Source organism: Strix aluco, chromosome 14, assembly GCF_031877795.1.
Source record: "Strix aluco isolate bStrAlu1 chromosome 14, bStrAlu1.hap1, whole genome shotgun sequence".
In the NCBI taxonomy this organism is placed as follows: Eukaryota; Metazoa; Chordata; class Aves; order Strigiformes; family Strigidae; genus Strix; species Strix aluco.
In genome coordinates this window covers 15,208,349-15,234,000 of record NC_133944.1, presented here as the reverse complement: position 1 = coordinate 15,234,000, position 25,652 = coordinate 15,208,349, and the positions used below count along the sequence as shown (strand labels likewise).

Below are 25,652 nucleotides of genomic sequence, written 5' to 3'. Positions count from 1 at the left end.
ATACTTGTGCCTTCCATCCTTTTCTCCCCACACCACTCTGAAAATGATGTTCCCAAGTTCAGATATTCTCTTTAAACCCAGTTTTTAACCACAAAATATTAAGAACTGTCCCAAATTAGGTGATGTGATTTATGCAAAAGTTCCTACAAAGCCAAGGATAAAAATGATTTCATATTCAAGAAACATATTTGAAGAGCTCCAAAAAGGTAGCATTTTGATCTTTTAAAAAAAGGTTTCTCCTAAAAACAACATCAGAGAGCAAAAGAAATTAAATCCTAGAAGATTAGGAGACAGAAATCTTGGTGCTATTTCTTAATTCATTTTAAGAGAATTGATATGCCAAAATTTTATTATATTAGCTTCAGATAATACGTACTTATGCACATTCAAACACACTCCTTTATAAACACAAATAAAACCAATTTATTATAATTAAAATCTCTTGGATCAATTTGTTTCAACTGAATACTAAGGTATTTAAGGGTATTTTAAGGTATATAAGGTGTATTTAACTACAGCTGAGGACTTATTTAAGCAGATACTTTTTCCTCATTTACACTGTCGAAAGACATTTGAGTTGCTCAATTGTAGAAAAGTTAAATTGATGATAAATTTTACAGTTCAGAGAGTCCACAGATTAGAATTTACAGGAAATTTAACAACAAACACAAGATTTACAGTGGTTCATCCACCAAAGCAGGGATTTCATCCCCTCCCACCCAAATTATTCTAGAGGATTCTGTGGGAAAAGAGAATATTGCAATGGCTATCACACAAGCATATTGGGGAAGTACAGGAGGATCCACTTTACTACAGTCAAGTGAATTTATTTTTTTTAATGAGCGATGAGATAAAAACTAAATATTTTACTGAAAGGTATTTGCTTCCATTTTAATTTATCTACATACCTCTATTTTGTCTTTTTCTTGCCATTTTTCTTTAAATCTTAAAAAGTTACTATTTCAGGTACGTTCTTTATGCTAATACCAGTCTACCAGTGATACACATAATTCTATACTTCCTGGTCTCTCTCTATATATACGTCTCTGCTAAAATTTTACTGTGGGGTGCTCATGTACAATTATCTGCACACTAAATCTTTTCATAGCTAGTACTTTCAAGGAAACAGACTGTCCCACTTTTTAGATATGCCCAGTATTATTCATTGCTGTAGTTTAGCATTTGGTTGTATTAAAATGAACTTTCTCTGGATGAAGCTAGAACACCCAGTGATTAAGAGTATGGCTTCTCCTATCTCAATCATTAACTGAATTTTAGATGCATCAGCTAAGTGAAGAAACAAAAAGCACCACATAAAAATATATAAGCTTACTTATGACTTTCTAGCATTTATGATGTTCAGAACAAAAGAAAAAAAATGCTCAGTTACAGATATTTTACGAGACTAACCAAGGGTTTACAAATAGCAGATTTACAGAAAAAAGGTAGCAGATAACTGGTTGCAAACCAAAAAGTCTTCAGAGAGCAATCATTCATATTATGGGCATGTAAATGCTATAACCAAGGCAATGCTAAAGCACTTACAGAAATTATGGATTGTCTGTGTTATTTATCCTTCTGGTCAAGCATGTGGAGAGCAAGGTGTAATAAAGAATACACATGCAGCATGGATGACTGCAAATACTAGTGTTACTCTGTTTTATGTGTAGATAACTGCTCTCAAATTTATTCACTTGCACAATCATATACTGTTCTCTTTGTTATGGATGCAAAGATGCAATTAAATTAATTTTTCAACTGCAAACAGATGCAACTAGAGGGTAACTCACTGACAGCTGCCATGCCTGACATCAAGCAGTCTGGTATACAGGGAGTGTCTCCGAAGCCAGGAGTTCTGTGTACAAACATACTCATGCAAACAGCTTGCCAAATATCAGCCATCTGCCAGCACCTTCCACTATGCTAGCACTGGTTCAAAACCCTCTCTCTACGAAAGGAAAGAGACTGAATACATCGTGCAATGATATAACTGGAAAGAAATATCCAATTTGATGTTTGGGTAGCAGATTGCCACATCCACAGTGCTGCCAATGCCACTATGCTAAATATTATCTAGAGACATAGGAAAACTTGGAAATACCATAATTATGTGGCATTAGTAAGATCTGAGAATATATACAATTGTTGAAGCTATACAGGGGTTAATAGAATGTGCAGGTCTCTGGTAAAATAATCTTAGTATAAATCTCCATAGTCCACAGATTTCTAGGGTGTGGTTGCAATGAAAACTACATCCTGGCATTGAAGTGGGTAATATCCATTGACTGGAGAGTCTATACACATGCACTTTTTCTGTTGATTCTCTAATTAAATGCAAACATCTGGAGGATAATATAAATTATAAGTCAAGCTGAGTAAATACATAATTATATACACTTGCCTCCTCACAGACATAAAGGCAACTCAGAGAAAATAATACATCTATCATATGACCTAACTAAATGAGAAAGAAGACAAGTTGCATCACTTAGTTTTCTCATTATCTAAAGAAAAAACATTAACAAAGATGTTCATTTTAGAAATACAATGCACATACAGTATTACTGGAAAAATCCCCCTTTTTTCAAAATGGTAGTACTATAAGTGCACTTATACTTTTTAAGTCAATACGGTAGTGACTATTAAACAGACCAGAGTATATTTAAACAAATCCCAATTAAGAAAATTGGAATAAAAATAAAAATTGTGCTTTCTGTTCCTGTCTCAAAACATAACCCCATTTTAGAGCAGGACAGCAGGTTGTCCTGACACAATCTGTCTTCAAGTCAAGGCCATGGTGGCTATTATTATCTTATTTACAGAGCAGTTAAAAATCTCGCATCTCTTAGAATTATATAAAATCGTTTTGTTTTCAATTGAAGATAAACAAAACTTCTCAACACCCATAGGTTCGTATGTATTTGAAGAAAGTCTTTCAGCTTTCCAGAAAATTAACCTTACTATTTATTTTATTGAAATTCCACTGGACAGAATGCACTGACTGACAGTTTGAAATAAGGTGAAAAGTGACAACAACATAGCCAGAAGTTAATCGTCCTAACAGACCTTTTATTTCTTGACTTTGTACCTTTCAGAAATAGCAGGGAACTATAAAAGTTTTCAATGTCGTGTTACATTCACTCCTTGCATATATAACACTTTATTAGCTATTAATTTATTTCACCATCCATTCAATCCATTTATCTTTTCTGACTTCCATTAAAAGTGGAGAATACCTGCAGTGTATTTCCAGAACAATTATTTTACAGTTAGCAATTAAATAAAACCAAGGAAATAAAACCAAACAACTTAATGAAGCAAGTGTTTTAACATTGGAAATTGATTTGTACCTCATCTGTGTTGTAGATAATCTGCAGCCCCGAAGAGATCATCTCAACCAAATAGAGGAGAAATAACGACAAAGCATTTATCTGAAGTAATTAAAAAAAAGAAAGGAAACTATAATTAACTTTATGTTTATTGGAGTCACATAAACAAACAAGCTAAATGTGGTATTACTCACTAACAAAGATGGTCCCACTATAACACAATTTTGGTTCTTTAAAAATATTATCCTAATCTACCAATATCCTAGATGTAATGATGTGGAAACAATCAATAGGAAGAAATGCCACAAACAAGCATTGTCCTCTAAAACTTCTGCTGCAGTATCATTTTTTAAGTTATTTGAAATTATGATATTAAAATGTTTTTGCTTAGGCGTATTGCTTTGACCTGCAGACAATCACTTCAGTCACAAGCTGGTTTACATTTACATATATGCCAATTTATAAGCAAGTAGAGCACCAAGAAGGCAAGTAGCACACTGAATGGCACACAGCACATCTAAAAAGCAAATCACTTTATCCCAAACTGGAATTTCAGCGTTACAGACTGACAGAAGTATAATTACAACATTCAGATACGATATGCGCTTGCAGCCCAGAAAGCCAACCGTGTCCTGGGCTGCATCAAGAGAAGTGTGGCCAGCAGGTCGAGGGAGGGGATTCTCCCCCTCTACTCCGCTCTTGTGAGACGCCTCCCTGCAGTGCTGGGTCCAGCTCTGGGGCCCCCAACATAAGAAGGACATGGACCTGTTGGAGAGGGTCCAGAGGAGGCCACAAACATGATCAGGGGGCTGGAGCACCTCCCCTGTGAGGACAGGCTGAGAGAGTTGGGGGTGTTCAGCCTGGAGAAGAGAAGGCTCCAGGGAGACCTTAGAGCGGCCTTCCAGTACTTAAAGGGGGCTACAGGAAAGGTGGGGAGGGACTCTTGATCAGGGAGTGTAGGGATAGGATGAGAGATAACAGTTTCAAACTGAACGAGGATAAATTCACAGTAGATATAAGGAAGAAATTCTTTACTGTGAGGGTGGTGAGACACTGGAACAGGTTGCCTAGAGAGGCTGTGGCTGTCCCCTCCCTGGAGGCTGGACGTGGCTTTGAGCAACCTGGTCTAGTGGAAGGTGTCCCTGTCCATGGCAGGGGGGTTGGAACAAGAGGATCTTTAAGCTCCCTTCCAACACAAACCATTCTGTGTTTATATTTTTGAAAAACTGTTTTCTTTTGTAGCTGTACATAGCATTTATTATTAACAGTAATTACCTTCAGCAGCTGTACAGATGAGCACCACAATGTCAATTTATTAATAAATCAAAGAAAACTGCTTTTCTTACACAGAATTCTAGTATAACTGAGAATCTGTACAACTTCAATAGAGAAAGTAAGTTTATCACAGTAACTTGCTTCAATGAGCTATAAAACCATAATCTTAGCATATGAAATTCAGAGAAACCACCTAGGACAAAAAATTTGGTTTCTCATCTGAAACACAAGCAGGTTAAGAATAAGGTCCAAATTTTAAAAATTCCAAAGGATTTAAAGACCACTGATTCGAGTTTCTTAACACAATCCAAAAAGCACCAAGTACAGCAGTAACAGCAGACCAGCTATGTAATATATTCCATTCTTCCCAACCGAACCACCTCAGTTACTGTTTTCTGTTGTCTCCACCGAGCTGAAAAGCCTTTATGTTTTGAGATTTGCTGATGACTGAAGGGAATGTGTATTCACGTTTATGGGAAGGGTTGAGTTGCCACAAAAAACAAAGACTTTGAACTATCATAGAGTGCTCCCCAGGTCCCAAAATTATTGTCTCCTCCTGCAGATAAAAGATGTGCATTTTCAGGAAGCTTCACACAGGAGTCCAAAATGCTAACTTAGCATTCCACAAGTCATTTTTCTCAGAACATACATTTCCTGAATCCAACACGCTTACTGTACAAACTATTTAAGTGATGTTGTCACCACAAAATTGAATAATTATCAACCTACTGTCACTTCTGAATAATTTCACTAGCAATTTCTGAACTAAGAGTACACAGAGTTATGGAATGCAAAAGAACAAGGTAATGAACGCAAAAAAGGGTCTGAAGGTAAAGAGAAGGAAAAGAGTAAATCAACACCTTGGTTATGAAAGACAATAAAACAATCAATTATGCAATGAATTGACTAGGAACGACTACACAAAATAGTGAGCAACAATTTGTAACTAGACAAAGCTCTTGACGGTGTATATTAAAATCTAAACTATGAATGCAAATTGCTCAGACATAGAAAATAAGGTTGGAAATGTTAATAAAAAATATAATATTCAATGTAAGATTATACTAAATCTTTCATTTTACTGATGACTTCAACATTTTTTTGGCCAGGATTATTTATTGACAGCCATTTGTTGTTCTCAAACAGAAGCAACTTCATAAAAAAACAACCATCTATCTCCACAAATCCCAGAGATATTTCAGTACCTTCTGACTAAAACATACCACTGAGTTATATTTCAAAACAGTCTTTTTCACCAAAAGATGCAGAAGGGATCTCAATTTTATCAAGTACAACACATCTAACAGAAATCTAAACAAACTGAGACAGCTACATCATGAAAGAATGGAGACAACAATAACATTATTTAAAATCATTCAAACTTTCATTTACACACACATGCATATTTTACCTGAAGGTGACCATATTCCTTATGGGAGAAGACCTCATCTCCAGTGTTTGCACTGAAAACAGAATGAAGACATTCAGATGGTTTGGGGTCTTGCTTAAATTGCTGAACCTAAAGGTGAATTAAAGGCAAAATGTAAAATCAAAGTCAGTAATTTCAGTATGTTTGGCAACCACAAATTTACTAGATAACTCAGGTAATTCACAATTTCTTGATATGACCACTATGTAAAACTTAAAAACAACAGTTTCTGAAACTCATCAGAAACTATTTCATACATAAAGTATACATATATTCAACTCATCTATTTAATCTATTTGGGTTTGGTAGGAAAAAAAAAAAATCTGTAAGAGACAGCTACAGATGCTTAGTCACTTCCATCTTCTGGACAAACACCATCTCATTTACTGGAGGTGAAATCTTAGCAGAAAGCATGTCAAAGCATACCACCCCGACCTCGAATTCACAGATCTGAAATGTACATATAGAATTCTGATCCATAAGCTCTCAACTGGCTCACCCAGTTTCCCTAGCAGAGTACCATGAATTCCAGCTACTCTCTCACATATGGGGCAACTCCCCTCCACACCTTCCTGCCCTGTCCTAAAGAGCCTGCATCCTTCCATCTCAGCATTCCAGTCACTTGATCTGTAGCCCTGGAGCTGTACTCATTACTTCTAATTCCTCCTTTTTGTTCCCCATGTTGCATGCATTGGTGTCCAGGCATTTCTGAGGGGCACCCAAGCATGCCGTTTTCCCAGAAGGGGTATGAGAGCTTTCTTCTGCGCAATGCTGTCCCATCAGTACGTCCTTATTTCCACACGTACTCTTGAGACAACTCCACTTCAGTTAATACTATGCGCCTTCTGTTCACATCACCCCAGGCCCTTTGCTTGCGTACCCCATCCACCACTTCCTCACTTGATTGCGCTCTCTCACACTCTCTCCTGCGCACTATTCCTAGTTTAAAGCTCTCACTGGAGTGCAAGAGCCCAAAACTTTTGTTGGCAACAATAGTTTTAATAATTATTATGAATCATGATCCATAAAATTTAGTAATTATTATTGTACCATTTGACAATGCGATAAAGGCTTTAAAACAAAAAAAGGTATTATTATTGTTATTAATAATTTTTAAGCCTTCTGGGTTATAGACCTACAAAAGTGTTCAGAAATTGCCACATGTAGCTCATGTAACAAATGAAAAGATGCAAGAGCTAAGAATATCTAGTATAAAAGAGTACATGAGAAAACAAAGATTTATTTTGGTGAGCACAGTTTGTAACAATCAGATGTACAGTGAAATGTTTACAGATACTAGGAGGCAAAGCTGATAGCTGAAGAAGAAAACATAAAGATCATAGATAGGAAGAATAGTACCCCAGATTAAAATTACTTTTTATTCGTGGACACTATCACTGGACCTCAGAATGAGCCTCTATGATACAGAATCTCTTATGATGGAGATGAAATGCAAAATTGTAGTAATGTAAAATTAATTACTAATACAAGAGGTTAACAACAAAGGTGTGAAATAAGAACTATAGTGGTTTTACAGTAGTTTTGATTCCTTTTGTGTCACAAAATAAGATGTCTGCTACCTTACAAAACCATTTTAGAAAACAATCTGGACTGTCAGAGAGCTGCCAATAGCACAGAGAAAGGAAATCAAATTCACAAAGAAAAGAATGAAGGTAACAAAAGAAGATCCTTCTCCATAATTTCTCAAGTCATGCTATGCTCTCCAACAGTTTTGGAATCTTCTGACAATAACTGACAGTACTTGGTCCACATTTCACATTTTCAACACTGATCTTATATTCATTGGATATTCTTCTCTACCAACAAATCATACATAGCATAGCATGTGCCCCAGAAGCAAGAAAGTGAATACAATTTTACAGAGTTATGTCTAGCCCATGAACACGTTCAATACATTTTAGGTCATGACTCGTATGTTCATTAGCAATAGAATATAACATCTGCAATTTTCTTCACAAGCAGCAGCATCTATTCAAGTCATGCATTGGGCATATGTAATTCATATTATTAAAAAACATCTTCTTTCTACATGGGACTAGCACATACAAAGTCTCTCAGAATAAAGTCCAGTTTGACTTACGTCTGTTAGGTACCAGAGACTGTTTACTACTACACTGTAGGAAGAGAGAAGCATTTACAGTAATCAAGGCAAAAACTGACAACCAGTATGTCAGCAGTGTGACATCTGTGTTAATTTAATGCTCATTATTCCTATCTGTACTCATCCTCCTCAAAACAAACCACTGCATGCCAAAGAGAAGAACAAATGTAATAAGATCAATTTAGGTCAATATTATTTAAAGATACAAGACTACAAAGAAACAGACTAAGAAAACTGAGAAAAAAAATATCATGTCAGCATAAATACAACTGGCAATACACTCGATTTGCTTATTATTATTATCATTGATATTACATGCCTATGGACTTTACATTTCAGTTTGTGTGCTTAGAGTAAGTGATGGAAGCTATGTGGTAAAATGAAAATTACTTTTAATAATACAGTTAAAAGTCAATGACATGAAACTTAAAATAATCACATGGAATATAGATATTTAACTACCTGCAGAATTACTGCTAACCACTATGCAAAATTAATGCACCATATATAAATTCTGATAAGGAGAAGCCCTGAATATTCAGGAATATTCAGAGTATACTCACAAGAGGATTACAGGCTAAATAAAACGACTGTATTATAATGTAAGTAAATTACTCTGTTTCCTTATTCAATTTGGGTTGCTGCCCTTCTGAATTTACATCATTAAGTCAAAGAATACTGGAAAGTGGATGCTAAAGAAACAAGCAAAATAATCAAAACAATCACCTAGGTAAGGGGAACAAATGCAAATGTAATAACCAAGTTAACAGTGCAAAGAAAACTCTCCAGCCTTAGCTAAAAGAAATTCTACATCTTTCCATTTAAACACTAAAAAGACATTAAAAAACCCCCAATTACTAATGGTCTAATATTTAAACAGGATAAATAACTGCAGAAGGAAGTTTCAGGTATGCCCTTCGCAAGTTTACTTTGCAAAATGCTCATGTCTTCTATGCCCTAAAACAGTGCTGCAGCCTGACAATAACGAAGCAGCTGTTCTTAGCTGGGCACATAGTAATACTGCATTCCCCTCTTGAATTCCATCCATATTTAGAAGTTAGTTTTCAGTTTAATTAATCCCTTAGAATTGAGTGCCTGTGTTCACACTATGGTGTTTTACCTTATCGGCCTGACGCATGTAGCAGTAGAGAATTCCTCTCATACACTTTATAGCAGAATGCTCCAGTTCATGAGTCCTTCCCTTGTCATCATCAATACGCCTGGGTAAGAGAGATAACTCATAAAACAAATTGAAAATGCATTAGGGGGGGAAAAAGAAGAAAAGGACACATTAGTGCTTTGGAATATTAGGCATTTAACTAGGACTGTTGTATAGTGGTGCCCACACTCATATCAACATACTTATAGCCCTACCCATTCTTCCTTAATTTTTTTTTTAAAAAAAAAAAGCTTTTTAGTTTACATTGCAACTTACACGTTCTTATTTCAAAATTTAAAAAGAAAAAAATATCCTTGCTGATATTATAAGCTACTGCTCTGTGCTCCTTGAGAGATCTAAAACACAAAGGCAATTTCTCTTTTACTCTACAAAATGTCTGCCATTCATTATCAAGCAGCCACTTTCCTGATCATGTTGATAAACTACAGCTGTGCATACAAAAGTCTGAAAGTTCACTGCTCTGAATGTCCAGAAACATGTTCCAAGATATCTTAGTATTTTTATACCGTGAAATCAAACACCAGTCACAATTACTATATTACTAAACATATATTAAAAACAATGCCAAATCCCAAGTTACTTTAACTGTAAGAAATGTATTGTGTGTAAACAACCTTGATCACTGCATTCCTGTGTTCTGCCTTTTCCAGTTCTCAATTTCTGATTGAGCATTTCAGGGTGAAAATAATGCTTTCTTACATATTTGTAACTTACAATAACGTCTCTCTAATACAAACATTCAAAACAGCATCACATGCTCACTGCTATTTCTCAGGCCACTTTATAACTGTTACTAATTTGATTACAGGTAAGTGGATGATAACTACACTGCTAATGAAGCATATCCTCTTCCACCATACTTAATATGTTAGTAGTTTATGCCAAGGTTCTGCTACCTACACTGAAAATCAGGAAGGTAGTGATAACTTAAAGAAATCATACACATCCGGAAATCATGCTATTTAAATAATAACCTTAGATACAAGAAATGCACTTGCTTTCAATTACAAAGTTAAAACAAGGGGGGAAAAAGCAATCCCACAAGAACTAAAATCTGATAATGCAAAATGAATAGGTTAAGAATTTTTTAAGCAGTAGGATTTATTCTCAACTTTATCATAAATCCAAAGAGCAGTAAGAAGCACATGTAAAAGCTCTTAAGTTTTCATGTTACATTTTTCTTCTATTCACAACAGCAGTGTTTGTTTTTTTAACATGCTCTCAAGAAATGTAGCTTTTATGAAAGTGAACAGCAGCACTAGCATGAGTCAAACACAGTAACCTGCATGTGGTAGATAACACAGCCTTCCACATGAGTCTTGTATCTTGGCTCATTTCAGAGTTTAGCCATTCACTTAACTTCAATCATTAACCTTTTCCATCAAAGAAAATTTGTTGTGCAGCACCTGAAGTTCAGGACCCTGTTCTGAGCACACCTGGAAGTAACACAAACTATTTATCTCGCCACACCGCCCTTCCTTCAACCTGCAGCAAATTTCATGTATTATCTTCTGATTCTACATACTGGAAATTAAAGACTGAATAGCTTGGGCAACATTATGCCATGCTCTCTTCCGAGTTGCTGAAAATTCAGCACAATCACCTCTACCCCTTTAATTATTCCTTCTAAATTTTGTCTATTTTTTTGTTTCCAAATGCTTTTATTTCACCAACAGAAAGAGGAATTAAAAGAAAGATGCAAAGATTTCAATATAAGAAATGAAAGTAATAATTACACATTTTGAATGTTAATTTCTTTATAATTTTTGCTAGTTTCTCAAGATTTTGAAACCCGTTAGATCTCAGCACAGCATCTCCAGAAGTAAACACAGATCTCTAGATCTTCTCTTTCAAAAAGTATCAGTTTATAACAACATTTCCGAGAAAACAATTTTAATAACTGTTTCTTCAGATTGGTGTCAGAGGTACAGAATCTAAAGCAATAAATGGGGACACAAAAGAAACTCAAAACTTTTTATCTGCTAAGTAGATCATCTTTACTTCAACAGTAGCTACTCATAGTATTTCTGGCCGTTCTGTAAAATATACTAGAATTTTGTCCAAGAACGTGATCACTACCTCAGTACAAGAAGTTGATTACTAAAAAAAGTAAATTATTCAGTATCTGCACACCATCTTCTTTCTTAAAAATACTGCATTTGAGCTATCATCACTCCTGTCTGTGTTTTCCTGGGTGGCTGGGGTAGGAAGGTTGGAATCAAGGAATACTAAACTTCAGAAAGCAATTTCCATAGTTATTTGACCTAAAGGAGAGGGAATTATTAATAAATTATGGAAGGTAACTCTCCCATAGTTCTTAAGGTCATACTCCACCACACCAATTTCTAACCTACTGCTCTAATGAGTCAACAGCAGAAATAGAAAAACAGGAAAAAAGAGCTAACAACTGAGACTGCCCTGCCTTCATACCTAGCAAGGAAGATAGTCACTATTATTTCACAAATATACATTTCTCAGCATTCAAGGATTCTGCCTCCTGTGAGTACCTGGACTGTTACTACCTGCAACAAGCCTGCTTCTGCTCCGAATTCTCCTACTATGTTTAAAATGAGCAGTACTCCTTGAGTAGTTTATCACAATAACCTTTATTTTTAATAGCATGCATTAACGCCTCTGTTTCAGAATAATGGTACCAATTAAATTATATGAAAACATTTTTACTTACCAAAAGTAGAGTTACATTTTTTAACCTAGTAGCTACATAAATATTTTTATTGAGATTTGGAAACATGTACCATCTCTATGGGTTTACAAAACCAATTTTGATAAAGCTTCATTCCTGCGGAACTGCATAAGAGAAAGAATGTAACATGACAAGGATGTTGAGTTTAGAAGTTATTCACCTGTAAGCAAGGGCTAATGCCCAGGCACATGCAGCACAGTACAGACTGTCATGTATTTTTGCCTTTCGATTATCCCCATATGTCTTTGTAGGAAACAGACCTGTGGTGGGGCTTTGATAAAGCAGCAACGTTGACTTAACTAGAAAAAGGAAAAAAGGAAAAATGGTATTAATGATACTTATGTTTCTTTGAGTTTCCACATAGATTTTCAGGAATAAATCAAGATGTGAACAACCTGTTAGAGCATGCACAACATAAAACAAAAGAGAAAGAAAAGTAAGTAGAGAGACACACACAAAAAATTGTTACACTCTTATTTTTCAGTCAAAATAGACCTTTTTTTTAAAAAAAATCAATATTCAAAACTACTTATATGGCTCTGTTCTAGTACAACCCACTCTGTACACATCTCTACAATGCAACCCAGTAATTTCCCTTTCATGGAAAAAGAAAAAAAAAAAAGGGGGGGGGGGGGGGCTGCAGTACATCAACTGCCCCCCCCTCAATTTAAATTGTTAAAACTCTGCAGAACTCTACATTCATGAAAATTAAATTTTTAACTTACACTAGATGATTGTATCAATATTTTTAAAAAAGGGAAAGGAATGAGTAAGCAATGAGAAAGGATGACTACAATTATTTAACTCAGTACCTTGATGTGAAAATAGAACAAGACAGGAATTTTCAAGTTGTCAAAACTGAATTAGAAAAAATACAAAATATTACTTTCATTCTTTTTGTACGTGTCCTGGTTTTGGCTGGAATAAAGTTAATTTTCTTCCTAGTAGCTGGTATAGTGTTGTGTTTTGGATTTAGGATGAGAATAACGTTGATAACACACTGACATTGTTGCTAAGCAGCGTTTATACTAAGTCAAGGACTGTTTCAGCTTTTCGTACTGCCCTACCAGCAGAGGCTGGGAGTGCACAAGAAGCTGGGACAGGCCACAGCAAGGACAGCTGACCCAAAGGAGCCAAAGGGGTACTCCATACCATATGATATATGTACAGTAGTCCAGTACATAAACCAGGGGGGAGTTGGCCGGGGGGGACTGCGCCTTGGGGATTGGCTGGGCATCCATCAGTAGGTGGTGAGCAATTGTATTGTGCAACACTTGTTTTGTATCTTCTCTAATTATTATTACTTGTGCTTCCTTTTCTGTCCCATTAAACTGTCTTTATCTCAACCCACAAGTTTTACCTTTTTTTTTTCCCCCACCAATTCTCTCCCTCATCCCACTGGGGGTGGGGGGGAGTGAGCAAGCTGCTGTGTGGTGCTTAATTGTTGGCTGGGGTTAAACCACAACAGTATTTTAACATTTCACATTTTGTGAATTGTTTTCCTGAAACTGTATAACAGGTGCGCTACAATATTGAAACTGGGCTTAATGCCCTTGAATATGACCCTTCTAACAATAACCTGTCTGTTACAAGAAAGCATTTATTTTCCAGAATGGTATCAAGCACCAATTTAAAAAGGCCTCTTTATTGTCTATGTATTAGAAATTAAGTATTTTAGATGAAAATCACAGGGGTTTACGACTTTTTGCATTATATTCTTCAGTGACTTATACCTTATAACAAGAACTTGGATAAAATGCTACCTGAAAAAGTCAATATAGATTATTCTAAAATGAAATATAAATTCAAGAGTAAATTTTTACTGAGGCAGCAGACTGCTTGCAACATAAGTGCCCAACAAATAAATAGCAAGAACCACCACAGATTTGCTGCTGCCAAGCGTTAAAAGCAAATTGAACAGTCATCTCCTCTGTAAGAAAGATAAAAGCAGTATGTCTACAAAAAGCAATGCATCTATGGATAGACTAGGCACAACTCACAAGGTTTCACTTCAAAGTGATTCGAATGAAGCGAGTCTCATCCCACATTTTTAAAATGATGGAAAAATTGTTCACTATTCTATACCCTTGCCTGAATAAAGCTTAAATATTAAACAGTCAATTTCACAGCCATTAAAAAAACTGATTTTAGAATACAAGCAGTTCTTTATTATAACACAAGCCCGCCAAAACATGAAAAAATCAAAATAAACCCTTGCTTCTTCAACGTGTATGTTTTTGGCTTAAAAAGAAAACACTAAGAAGAGACACTAAAAAGAAAACACTAAAAAAACCCCACTAAAGTTGGCTTAAAATGTTAGCTAACAAAATTTCAGCACAAAAATATCAAATATGGCACCGTTAGTAACAAAAATTAACTTCCTAGTGATCACCTGTCAAACTGTTCTAAGTACTACAAGAAAGCTTTTTTTCCATTTAAATGTTTCCTTAGCTGTATCTGGCTAGTGCCACAATACTAAGCTACTGCTTTATCCAAAATAATTCTGAATTCAGTCTTAGAGCTGGACTCGATTTCCAATATACATTTTCACTTTCAGCAAGAAGTGTAATTCAGCCCTCCAGTTTTTGTGCCTTTCAAACTCTTAGCAGAAATTTCGGAAACTATCCTCAAGTAGCAATAATGTAGCAGTTATGTTTAACATGTAAATATCAATGCTAATTCATATCTAGTTTAGTTCAAGCAGCAAAAACTGTCAGCAGATTACCTTTACTCCTCCCCATCCAAGACCACCAGGTACAACTCAGAATCTATTCTACTATTTGACAAATGCAGATGATAATTTTGAACACTATCTACAGGTCATGATTTTTTCAAACAATGTATGAAATATCCAAATACATGCATTACATCATGACAAGAATTTTATGAGGAATTGTAATGACAGAATCCTTCACCTCTCAGAAAATAAAAGTCCTTATTAAAGACTGCAGATACTATTTTAAGGCAAAGCTAATTACTGTGATAACCATAACTGTAAATATTTTAGTAAGTTACACTGAAAATCTTTCATGGTAAGAACAATTATTAACTTACCAATTCTATAATAATGATCTAATTTATCCCACAGACTTTCCCCCTCTGGTTTTAGAAGGTTAATACTTTTAAGTGGCTCATAAATTGAACCTAAAGAAAAGAGAAAAAACAAAATCAAGATCAGAATTAGTTTCATAGTTCTACCATTCCAAAAAATACTCTAATGTGATTTTTTTCATGTTTGTTACACAAAAGCACAATTTATTGAATTTCAATTCAAACAAAAGAAATTGTAATTTCTATAATCTCAAAGATTAGATTTCTATATACATTGTTTCTACAGTACCTGTCCACACAAACAAGACCTCCACCTGGATCTCCCATGCCTTGTAGATATTCAGCTACAGCAAATGCTACAGAAATGTATAGTTTAATTATTGAAGACAGCCTATTAAATGTTAAGAATTTTCTAGGAACATTTTCTTAGAAGTTTGCTGCAGAAAGAATTCCTAAAGATACGTAGAAAAACAGAAGAGGGACAAAAGTAACCCAAATCTAACTATTACTTCCCTACCTGCCTTCTAAGATGGTGAACACATACCACTCTATTAATGTTTTACCTATCCCAACCTGGTTTTCACCGACCACCAAATAAACCTAGCTGATTTCCTGTCTTGAACCAAAGAAAGGGTTAGCTTGTTCTCTCATACTACCAAAGCTTAAACAATCTATCCAACAGATAAAGCCCCCAAATTACCTATATTCCAGAGAAATACAATGGTATCAAATCCACATCTTTCCTTCTCAGTGTCCTACATATTGACTGCTTCCCTATTTTCACCTGAAAAGTCCATTTTCCTGATAGCTGAAATGAGCTACCTATCAGAAAGACACAATTTCTTAAAAATTACTGGGGTAAACCATTTCCAACTTCTAATTTAAGAGTAACATACTGCTCGCCTCTCATAAGTCACTTTGGCTTTATTCAGTGTTCTGGATGGCAAGATCTCCCACAGAGCCATTTGATAACAGGAAGAATGAGAATTTCCCCTTTCCGGACTGCATGCTGTCCTTCTGAAAAGCTCAGAGAAATTAATTGCCAGGGAAGCCCAACCAGCCAAGCAGTTCTGGCAGGATGCAGCAGAGTGCTGCTATTCAAGTCGCCTCTTTCGCACTCCCAGCACATATCCAAGCATTAGACAGGAGATTGTCCACATACAGGACTCTCATCCAAGCAAAATGAATGTGTGGAGTGATGACAGAAGCTTTATTAATCGAGTCCTTTGGTGGGGAGACTGGAAAAAGTTTCTTGACCCTCTAGTACTCAAACCTCACCCCCCAAATTAGGATTACTTTTGCTTTGCAATCGTAGTAGTTAAAAGAAATCCACCCCTCCTTGAGCAGACTCCTGTGGGTCTGTTGTGCATCGATCCTCTGGTGACATTTACGAACACATCCCAGCCTCCCCTACAGCCTTTCCTTTCCTCACTGGGAGAGGTTAAGTTACAACACATACATGTGGCGAAAGGGCCTGAGAGGGAAGCACAGAGCGCACGCTTTATTTGAGTTGCCTATAAAAACAAAGCTAAAAGAAGTGAAGCTGTTCTGTAATGGAAAAGAAAAACTTGTAATATATGACACCTGTTGTATCTTCTGTTTAAAAATCAACATTCTGAACCAATTTAAATCAATTTTATTTTTCTACTTCTTTTTGCCTAGGAATCCCTGTCCGTGAGAAGATTCGTAATTTATACCGTTATACCATTAATTCAGTTATCCTGCAAAAGCACACAATACAGTGGCCTGCAGTAACTGTAATTTTATAAGGTAATCCAGTGAAAGTAGGAGAGAAGATGCCTAAGAAAAAATCTTCAGTAAGTCACTTATTGCATAAAAATAGCAAATTTATGAGAAATACTCACTTGATAGATTTTTCAAAGGCAAATTAAAGACTCTCACTCTTAGATTTGTTAACTGTCACACAAATAGTACATTGTCCTTTGTGTGTGAAATAGGTTCAGAATATCTATCCCTTGCAGACTGTTAACACCAGTATTGCACCATGAAAAACAGTTGAGTATTCACAAGTACACACACTTAAACACACAAGTCAAAAGTTTCTAAAATAAAATTGTTCTAATTTACATACTTACCAGACAATCTGTGACCCTCTGTGGCCAACAGAGAAACAAAATAAAGTTTTCATGAACAAAAAGCATATTCTTCTATTTCAGAGCATTCAAAGATTTCAACTTTGTGCAGAAAGACAACTGAACAGAACAAAGAGCATGAGAACGTCAAAGCACCACCATCTACAAACTATATTCTTTTAGATGTTTGAAACTTTACTAGCAGAAATAAATTAAAACAGCCAGAGTAGAATGTTGATGAAACAAAAAAGTGAAATGAATTAAAAGTTCACGAAAATTGACAAAAAGTAAAGTTTCACGCCTTGAAAGTATTCCTTAAAATCACTCCTGCTACTAGTAGGAGAACTTGTTTAAAGGAACACTCAAAATCAAAGTTTTCCACATACTCTTCATTAATTCCTAATTAGCATCTATATAGTTTATGTTTTGTTTGGGTGTCTGCAGCATTCTGGAGAAATCCTGTGGTAAATTATGTTTCATTAGTATCACAATCTAATCAGAAGCAAGAAACAGATAGGACAAACAGGAAACTAGCTGCTCCTTCTGTGTGGTTCTGTAGTGAGACCACAACCCAGCAGAAGATATTTTTAGGATAGCTAAAAAAAACCCCATCTATACTCTTTTCCAAAATCTATTTAATAGTTCATTCCAGCAAGACAAAAACCTACCATAGAAAGCTGTTTTCAACTACATATTTAAAATAGGTTTTCAAACTGGAAAAAATGACAGCAGCAAGACTGCAACACTTACACATAAAAGAATGACATATGCCAATAGTACCCTTGAGTTCTCAATTTGAACGTTAGCATTCAGAAGAAACAGAATGAGTACATTAATTTCAAATACTATTTTCCATAAATATCTCATTTCATTGTAACCATAAAGTGTGAGTTTTATTTTAGGTAAATAAGTAGATATGCTAGGGAGGAATATCAAAAAACATTTTGTTGATTTAGTATTTCTTCAGCTGTATACCAGTGTAACAACCCTATACAAAAATTAAATAGGGTACATGGTAGTTCAGATTTTCTACCACAAAGAATGAAGTATGCCCATTATTTCCTTACATCAGAAGTGGATTGCTGCAAGCCAGTAACTACTTCAAAAATCACTAAAAAACCCACACAGATAGGAAATTGAAGTGTTGCTTCCTGCATTAATATATTTAATGTCTGATAAAAGAACACTGAAAATCTTTAGCACAAGTCCAATTAAAACCCTGTTTGTCTTCAAATACTGCACTGACTAAATATAGTATATCCGTATTTTGAATGAAAATTAATCCCCTTTCACTTCCTACCACTTAGAGGTTCCAGAGTAATATGATTTCACCATTCTTCAAGTTGAAGAATTACTAAAAAGTGTATTAATTTCCTTTCAAATTATTAGAGACAGAAGAAATCTGAAACAGCCCAATAACTGGTACCAGAGACATCAATTACTAGTGCAGAACTAAAGTAATAGACAAGATATATCTGACTTAGCTAAGACATGGAAACTGTAAGAAAACATTATCCAGCAGATGAGACTCAAATGTACAACAATTCCAGGAAAAATTTAAAATTTAATTATCTCTTCTATGCAGAATACAAAACTGAAAGAAATTAAGGGAAGTTCTCTGAAGTAAGCTATTAGCAGTGTAAATACTTATGTATATACAACCTCTGGAGGCTGAGACTATTATGTCATCCTGATGTTAAAAGCACTTTCCCATCCACTTCATTTTTATTCCAGTTATACTTGAGATTAGCATTAGTTAATCTTCAGAGAAGAGCTATAAACTGCCTAGATGTTTAGATTTAAAAGCTAGGGTCAACATTTTGAAAGCCTGCTCCAAATTTGTAGATACAGAAGCTTTGAACACCCACACATCCTTGAAGATGGCAGCAATTGCAGATTCTAAAGAAAAACAGACACCAGAATGGAATTCTGGACCTACTCTATGGATAAAGATTTGCATATTTCACAAGGACTGATTATGCAAATTTTTGAAAGTACGGAATTTTTTAAAAAAAACCTAAAAACAAAACAAAAAAACCACAGAACCAAACACACACCTCCCTGAAGTTTAACCACAAACAATTGAAAGCAACATGGCAGTAATTTTATTTCCAACATTTCACATGCCAGGAGAATAAAAGAAAATGTTTACTTGCATAATTAAATCAGAACAGACCAAACAAAAAAAAGTTGAGAATACCAGATTTCTTTCTAGATTTGATGAGAATAAAAACTGACTGCAGTCCTTGAATGCGACCGTAGTTCTAGATGCAATCCAACACTTGAGACATGAACAAGTTCTGGATCTCAGACCACAGTAACTGTCACTACCCAATATTAGTATGGGCAATAACATCTTCACGCTACAGAAGTCATTGGGACCAAAGACGATTTCATTTCTTCATACAGCAAAGTTTAAGAAATTATATCATACAAACAAATCATATCCTCCCAACTTCACATTTCTTTTCCCTCGAGACTTCTCCTGCAATCTCTCCTGAGCTCGGACTTAATACAGTACTGGAGGGAAATACTGTTGTACAATACAGTTTATTCTAATAGTTGTCTGCCATGAAATATATCTGCTTTTAAGTCCAAACCCATGTAGTTGAGCAAGGTGGTATCAGAAAATAATTTTCAGAAGCACTTCCACCTGAAGGAAAATTCACTTCCCACATGTAAATATCTGAACTCTGACTCCATGAACTTAACACGTACCAACTGTGCTATTGCTGCTGGGGATTTTTAATCACTATGTACAGGAGGAAACTATGATCTCATAGCATGCTTTGAGCAAGAGGCTGGAGTAGATGACCTCCTAACATCCCTTCCAAACTGAACTGTTCTACAATTCAACAAAAACATAGTAATGAAACCCCAGGAGAGGAGCTGGGGAAGGAAGAAGAAAAGGGCATTAAGGTATTCCTCTATCTGAATAAACGTTAGGAGTAAACAACAGGTAAAAAGTGATGAACCTAGGTAGAGTGATGATAACAACACAGATAAAAATGAGTAAAATCTTATAATAGGTTTATTTAAATAGTTTAAAGTGACAAAACTTTCCACCTATCATTTATGAAGAAAAATCATGTTAGACTGTGCATATAATTCAATTAGAATTTCATGGAAAAAGAAAAAAATGTACTCTTTTATTTTGTCCTTTCTCTATTTCTTAGTCACCTGAAGTGATCTTTCTATACAGTATATTATACTTAATGGAAATTACAGATTTCAGGATTTACAGTAACTAACAACACACAGAAGTTACTGAACACCAGAAATAAAACACTGACCATCATGCCAGTACACAGGAGCTTCACAGAACCAAAACACACCAGAATTCCAAATTCTGCCACACAAGCCTTGTAAATGCTACAGGCAAGGCAGGAAACCATTCAGGATATTCAAGGCAGTCGTTGTCATTTCTCTGAGGACTCAAAACAATAGCTCTTAAAACTAAAAAATGTTTATTCTGCATCACAACATCATCAAATATCAATCTAATAATTAGGAAGGAGTATTTTTTTTTACCACAACATCAACACTTCACATGTCCTTTAGCATTAAGAGAGGCAAAACAGAAACGCCACAGGCAGGGCAGGTTCAAGTGACTCAGCTGTGTCAAGAGATGGCTGAAATCCCCCTACCTGCTTACTCTCACTAGCACTTGTAGGCTTCTGTGTTTAAACACAGACTAAACAAGAGTCCTATATGGCTTTCCCCAGATCAGCTAGCTTCACATATGGACATATTTTTCCAGTCAAACTCTTGTCAAAATATATTGAACTAAATCAGTAACAGTCTTGACAACTTCATATATTCTAGCTTCTGTTGTACCTAAAGAGAAGTTGTGCCATGGGGCTTTTCTTTTGCTTCTACTTAATTTCCAAAAGTCAAGCTTTGGAACAATGACTGACTTATTAGAAATTTTACTTCTTTCATCTAAATCAGTCACACTAGGGTTTTTAGGAGTTAATTCTAAATACAATTCTTAGTGCATCTTTCACATGATCATCATCTTGAAAGAGAAATTTCAGTTCAGAGATTGTTACGCTGAGAAATACTTACAAGAACAATAAAACACAAACAAAATAGGAAGATCTGAACAGTAGATTTCAATCTAAGTAGGTTCCAATTTTCAGACATTTTCCCTGATTGAGCTCCAATTTTTATGTTCTACTGTACAGTGCTAAAAATCTGCTAGCACAAAACACTGCATGGAACATAAAACACACCATTATTTTTTGTTGAGTTAAAGCCACAAACAAAAACAAAACACAGAACTGCACACTTACCAAATTTTAAAAAAGCATGCGCAGAGGAGGTTCTGTCATCATCCAAACTGGCCATTTCAAATTGGTGCAGCTAATCACAAACGTCTCAGGCTAAGCTACAGTAATTTTCAAAACTGTTTAGTAAGTGTTAAAGGCAACCAGCATTAAATTAAGTGAAAGCAATGTTAGTGGAGTTATTAACATGACAGAGTGCACAGCACAAAGGGTAGTAAAGTTTCACTACATTTTATGTTTCCCTCTTCTACCTGAAAAATTGGTTTTATTTTGCTTTTACCTCCATAAAACTCATCTAACTAAAATGACAGGCCACACAAAGTCCATCTTTTGGACATGAGACAGTAGCTTTGTTATTCAATACGAAATTTGCTACTAATGTCAAAAGGTGACAAATAAAACCTATTTGATATATTTCAAATTAAATAAAACTACTGATTTAACTAGTGCATATAAAAGTGTTAAGTAATATTAAGCACGTGGAGCTAAAATTCTGCTTATGCATAGTCCTGCTTTTATTCCATGTGGAATTTACACTAGGATGTTTCTTGCAGTCATATGTATTGCTTATGGTACTGAATATCTCTGTTATTTGAAATAGAACATCTTCCAGTTTGGAACGTTAAGTAAGACAATACTGTTTGCAACTATGATGAAAAGTTTTCCCAAATCTTTAAAGAAGTTTATGTTTTTTAAAGTAACCAAAATTTCAGGGGTTGCAGACTGGCCAACAACTGAGTATCTTTATAATCCGCCTTTAACTGTTAATTATCACATGCAATGAATGAAACGGTATTTTATTGCTCAAGGAAGGGAAAGAAAAAATTCTCAATAAAATTTGGTTTTACTGGCAAAAATGTAATTCACAATTTAATGTACATAAACATGAAGATATGGATTACCTCCTACAGAATAGGGCCTTAAATGATACTTTGCTGTCGGATATAAAACATGAATCATTCATGCATTTCATGTGTCTGTACTCCATGTTTACTGTATCTTACTCCAAGCATCATACTAAAAAAACCCCAAAACAAACAGTACTGTTTGTCAACTGGGACTCTCGAGTACAGACCTCAGCCAATTCACAACAGTACGGGGGAGTTTCAGCCACTTTCAGTAACTATACCAACCATGTCTCTGACAGTGACAGAAAGGAAGTGTAAAAGCTCTGAAGTCATACAAATTTCAACATACTTACAAAGACGCAGGAGTAAATTTGATAAGAACATGATTTTCATTTTTAGATGCTAATGTTACCTGAAAGATTATATATAAAATTTGATTTTTTAAATCAACTCTTCTATCAGAAAAGTATTTCAACTAAAATCTTTATTTCTTGAGTAAATAAATGTCTTCAGTTACTATATAAATGACAAAACCTCCATGAGCAGGAAAAGGAGGGTGAACTACAGTAAATCTGTCATTGTCACAGAAGACACTTTCATATATATTTAACAAAAAAGTAGAAGGCAGCAGCAGTTAAGAAAAATTAAAGCATTTAAAATCATCCAAATGCCTTCTGTAGTCACAGGGCCTGAATCCACATGGGAATCCCAAAGTTAGCATGCTGTCTTGTGACTCAGAATTCACATACTCCAAACATGCAGGTTCCAGACTTTATTTTGTAGAGCTCTATGGCCACATTTGGAAATCAATTTTCCGATAACAGTACCATATAATCATAATTGGCCACAAAATAACAACCGATTTACTGGACAGTCTTAATCATGGTATTTTGCAAATTAATACTATACATAAGTAGAATTTTTAAAGCCATATGAATCAGACCAGTCTTTAATCAACCCATTCTCTTTATGAGAGCCCTCATAAAGCCCTGTTTTCTTTTCACACTGATCACAATGTCTGATCAGTCATTACCACAATAGATCCAATCAAATATGCAAACAAGGAAATAATGACCGAGTTTTACAAGCACGTATGACATAAATAAACACCACAGGGATCATTTGGAAAACCGTTTCCATTAGAACAACACTAGAGTCAAATCCCTACTAAGACTGTACTTTATTTTTTTAAAAAATAATTTTAAAATTGGGGGTTTTGAACTTTGGAAATTCAAGCCAACTCGATAAACATCACCCTTTCACTTAGGCCAGAATGCAGCTGCCACGCAGTGCAGGACAAGAAATTCTCACGTTAAAAAAAATTATCCAAGGGAAACCTGGCGAAAGCTGGTACTTTTGTATAAGCGCCTGCAATTTTAAAATAATTCATCTGTTCGACAGCTTTATAAAACTGCAGCAATACTAGCACGAGCAGGTACCTTTACAGCCCCGCTGTCAAACGACACCTGTAAGTCATCTGGAAGTGCCTCGCCAAGGACACCCCTGGGAGGGCACCCCGCCCGGGCCCTGCGCCAGCAGAGCCCCGGCCTGCCCTCGGCAGCTGCCGCGGCAGGACTCCCGCCGTTCCCGCCGGGCGGCCTGGCGCGGGAGGAGCCCCCAAGCCCGCGCGGAGGGGCCGCGGCGGGGCGGGAGCGGCTGGGGAGGGCCGCGGCGGGGCCGGCGGCCAGCGACACGCCAAGCTGCGGGGCGGGGGGGGAGAAAGAGCCGCAGGGACGACGCCAGGCAGGAGCTCGAGGGGGTGGCGGGGCAAAGAGAAGGGAAGGAGAGAAGAGCGGGGCAGTTAGTGACAGGGGGGAGAGGCGCTGGCGAGGAGGGGGAGCCCCAGAGCTCCTCTCGGGCAAGCCAAGAGGTCAGACCTGAACGTTTAGTGCGAGCCCGCAGCTCCAGCATCTTCCAGCTCACATCAGCCATATGGGCCGCCCCAGGGGCCGCTGCTGCCGCCGCTGCCGCCATCCCGGTGAGGCCCCGATCCTCCGCTCCGGCCCGGACAGCTGCCCTCGGCCCACCGGCGCCGCGGCGGACGAGCAGGGCGGCGATCTCTGCCTGCTTACCCACACCAGCCGTAAAGAGAGTCGCGCAGGCCGTCGCGCCGTTGTCGCAAAGCCGCCGGGTCAGTCCCGGAAGCGAGCCGGCTGTTGTGCCGGGCACACCCCTGCGCTGCCGTAAGTGATGCGGGCGGGGGCGGCCGCGGCGGGGAGCTGGGCCGCGCCGCTGCAGGATGGGGGGCTGCCGCCGCGGGCTCGGGCTGTGCCTGCTGCTGGCCCTGGTGGGGCCCGGCGGGGCTCTGCACAACGTCACCGCCCAGCTCTTCGGGGCGGAGGCTTACGGGACCCTCGCGGCCTTCGGCGACTTCAATTCGGACAAGCAGACGGACCTGTTCGTGCTGCGAGGCGGTGAGCGCGCCGGGGGCGGGAGCGGGGCCGCCGTCGCTACAGGCGTAGGTCTGGAGGAGGGCGGGCGGGCGGTCGCGCAGCCGGCGGGGTGCTGCCGTGGGGATATCGCTGCCGGTGTTAGGAGCGCCGGTCGCCGAGGTGCGCTCCTGGTTGCGTGTCAAGGCTGCCGGGGCCCGGTGGGGGCGATTAGCCTCAGGCGCCGCGGTGCGCCCGTGGGGCACCTGCGCCGGCCCTCAGGGGCCGCTCGGCCTCGGTCTCCCTTCTTGGAGGGCGCTCTGGAAGAGCTGCGTGTTTGATAGAAGCTTTCTCGGCTCTTGGTGGGGAGGGAGAGACTTTCGCGGCTGGAGTTGCGCTGCGAGGAGCCGGCAGTCGGGCTCCGTGTCCGTGTAGGGCCCTTTCAGCCCGAGGCGCCGCCGTTGCCAGCAGTTCCCGCCCGCTCCTTCGGCCTGGCCTCAGGCGCCCTGTTCAGCCTTCGGGTCTGTCTGCGGTACTGTGGAGGGCGAGCATCGCGGACAATAAAGTTATTTTCAAGACTAAAATTGATACTTGCTTTTCTCCCAAGATACTTTCTGTATGGGAAAAGATTTTGCAACTTGCACTAAAATATGACTTCGTATAGGGCAAGAAACACTTTAAAGTCGAATTTATGGTTGTGAAATAATCTAAAGACTCTGTCCTGCAGGGTGAATGGTCACAAATTGGTTTTTCGCTCCTGCTTTCACCATATTGTGGAAAATAGAGAGGAACATTTCACAGTTGTAAAGAGGATAAATTGCATATTATCTTACCTTAAGCATTATATTAAAATGGAAGGCTAGATAAATGTGTTCCACATAGCTGTCATCTGCCATGAGTTTCTGTTTAGGCTTCAGATACGGGGGGGGGCCCAAATCAGAGTTTATCAGTGCTCAGTGTTAT

At 37.5% G+C, this 25,652-nt stretch overlaps 2 protein-coding genes across 11 annotated transcripts in view; one reads left to right on the top strand and one right to left on the bottom strand.

The window, feature by feature from the left end:
- PHKB (phosphorylase kinase regulatory subunit beta) overlaps positions 1 to 24,405 on the bottom strand; it is an 86,008-nt gene extending 61,603 nt beyond the window's left edge. The window contains exons 1-8 of one of the 8 annotated variants that reach the window (XM_074839182.1): positions 24,198 to 24,380; positions 21,479 to 21,573; positions 17,187 to 17,204; positions 15,094 to 15,183; positions 12,200 to 12,338; positions 9,276 to 9,375; positions 6,016 to 6,123; positions 3,351 to 3,431 (exon numbers count right to left, since the gene is read on the bottom strand). In XM_074839182.1, coding sequence (XP_074695283.1) covers positions 3,351 to 3,431; positions 6,016 to 6,123; positions 9,276 to 9,375; positions 12,200 to 12,338; positions 15,094 to 15,183; positions 17,187 to 17,204; positions 21,479 to 21,533 — 591 coding nt within the window. In that variant the 5' untranslated portion in view covers positions 21,534 to 21,573; positions 24,198 to 24,380. Of the gene's footprint in view, positions 1 to 3,350; positions 3,432 to 4,984; positions 5,073 to 6,015; positions 6,124 to 9,275; positions 9,376 to 12,199; positions 12,339 to 15,093; positions 15,184 to 17,186; positions 17,205 to 21,478; positions 22,733 to 24,197 lie in introns of those variants that run through there. The other 7 variants (XM_074839184.1, XM_074839183.1, XM_074839181.1 and 4 more) reach the window with 7 other exon arrangements.
- A 72-nt stretch (positions 24,406 to 24,477) lies between these two features.
- Positions 24,478 to 25,652, top strand: part of ITFG1 (integrin alpha FG-GAP repeat containing 1) — an 85,644-nt gene continuing 84,469 nt past the window's right edge. Inside the window, exon 1 of one of the 3 annotated variants that reach the window (XM_074839190.1) lies at positions 24,478 to 24,734. In XM_074839190.1, the coding sequence (XP_074695291.1) occupies positions 24,560 to 24,734 (175 nt within the window). In that variant the 5' untranslated portion in view covers positions 24,478 to 24,559. The remainder of the gene's footprint in view (positions 24,735 to 25,652) is intronic. The other 2 variants (XM_074839191.1, XM_074839189.1) reach the window with 2 other exon arrangements.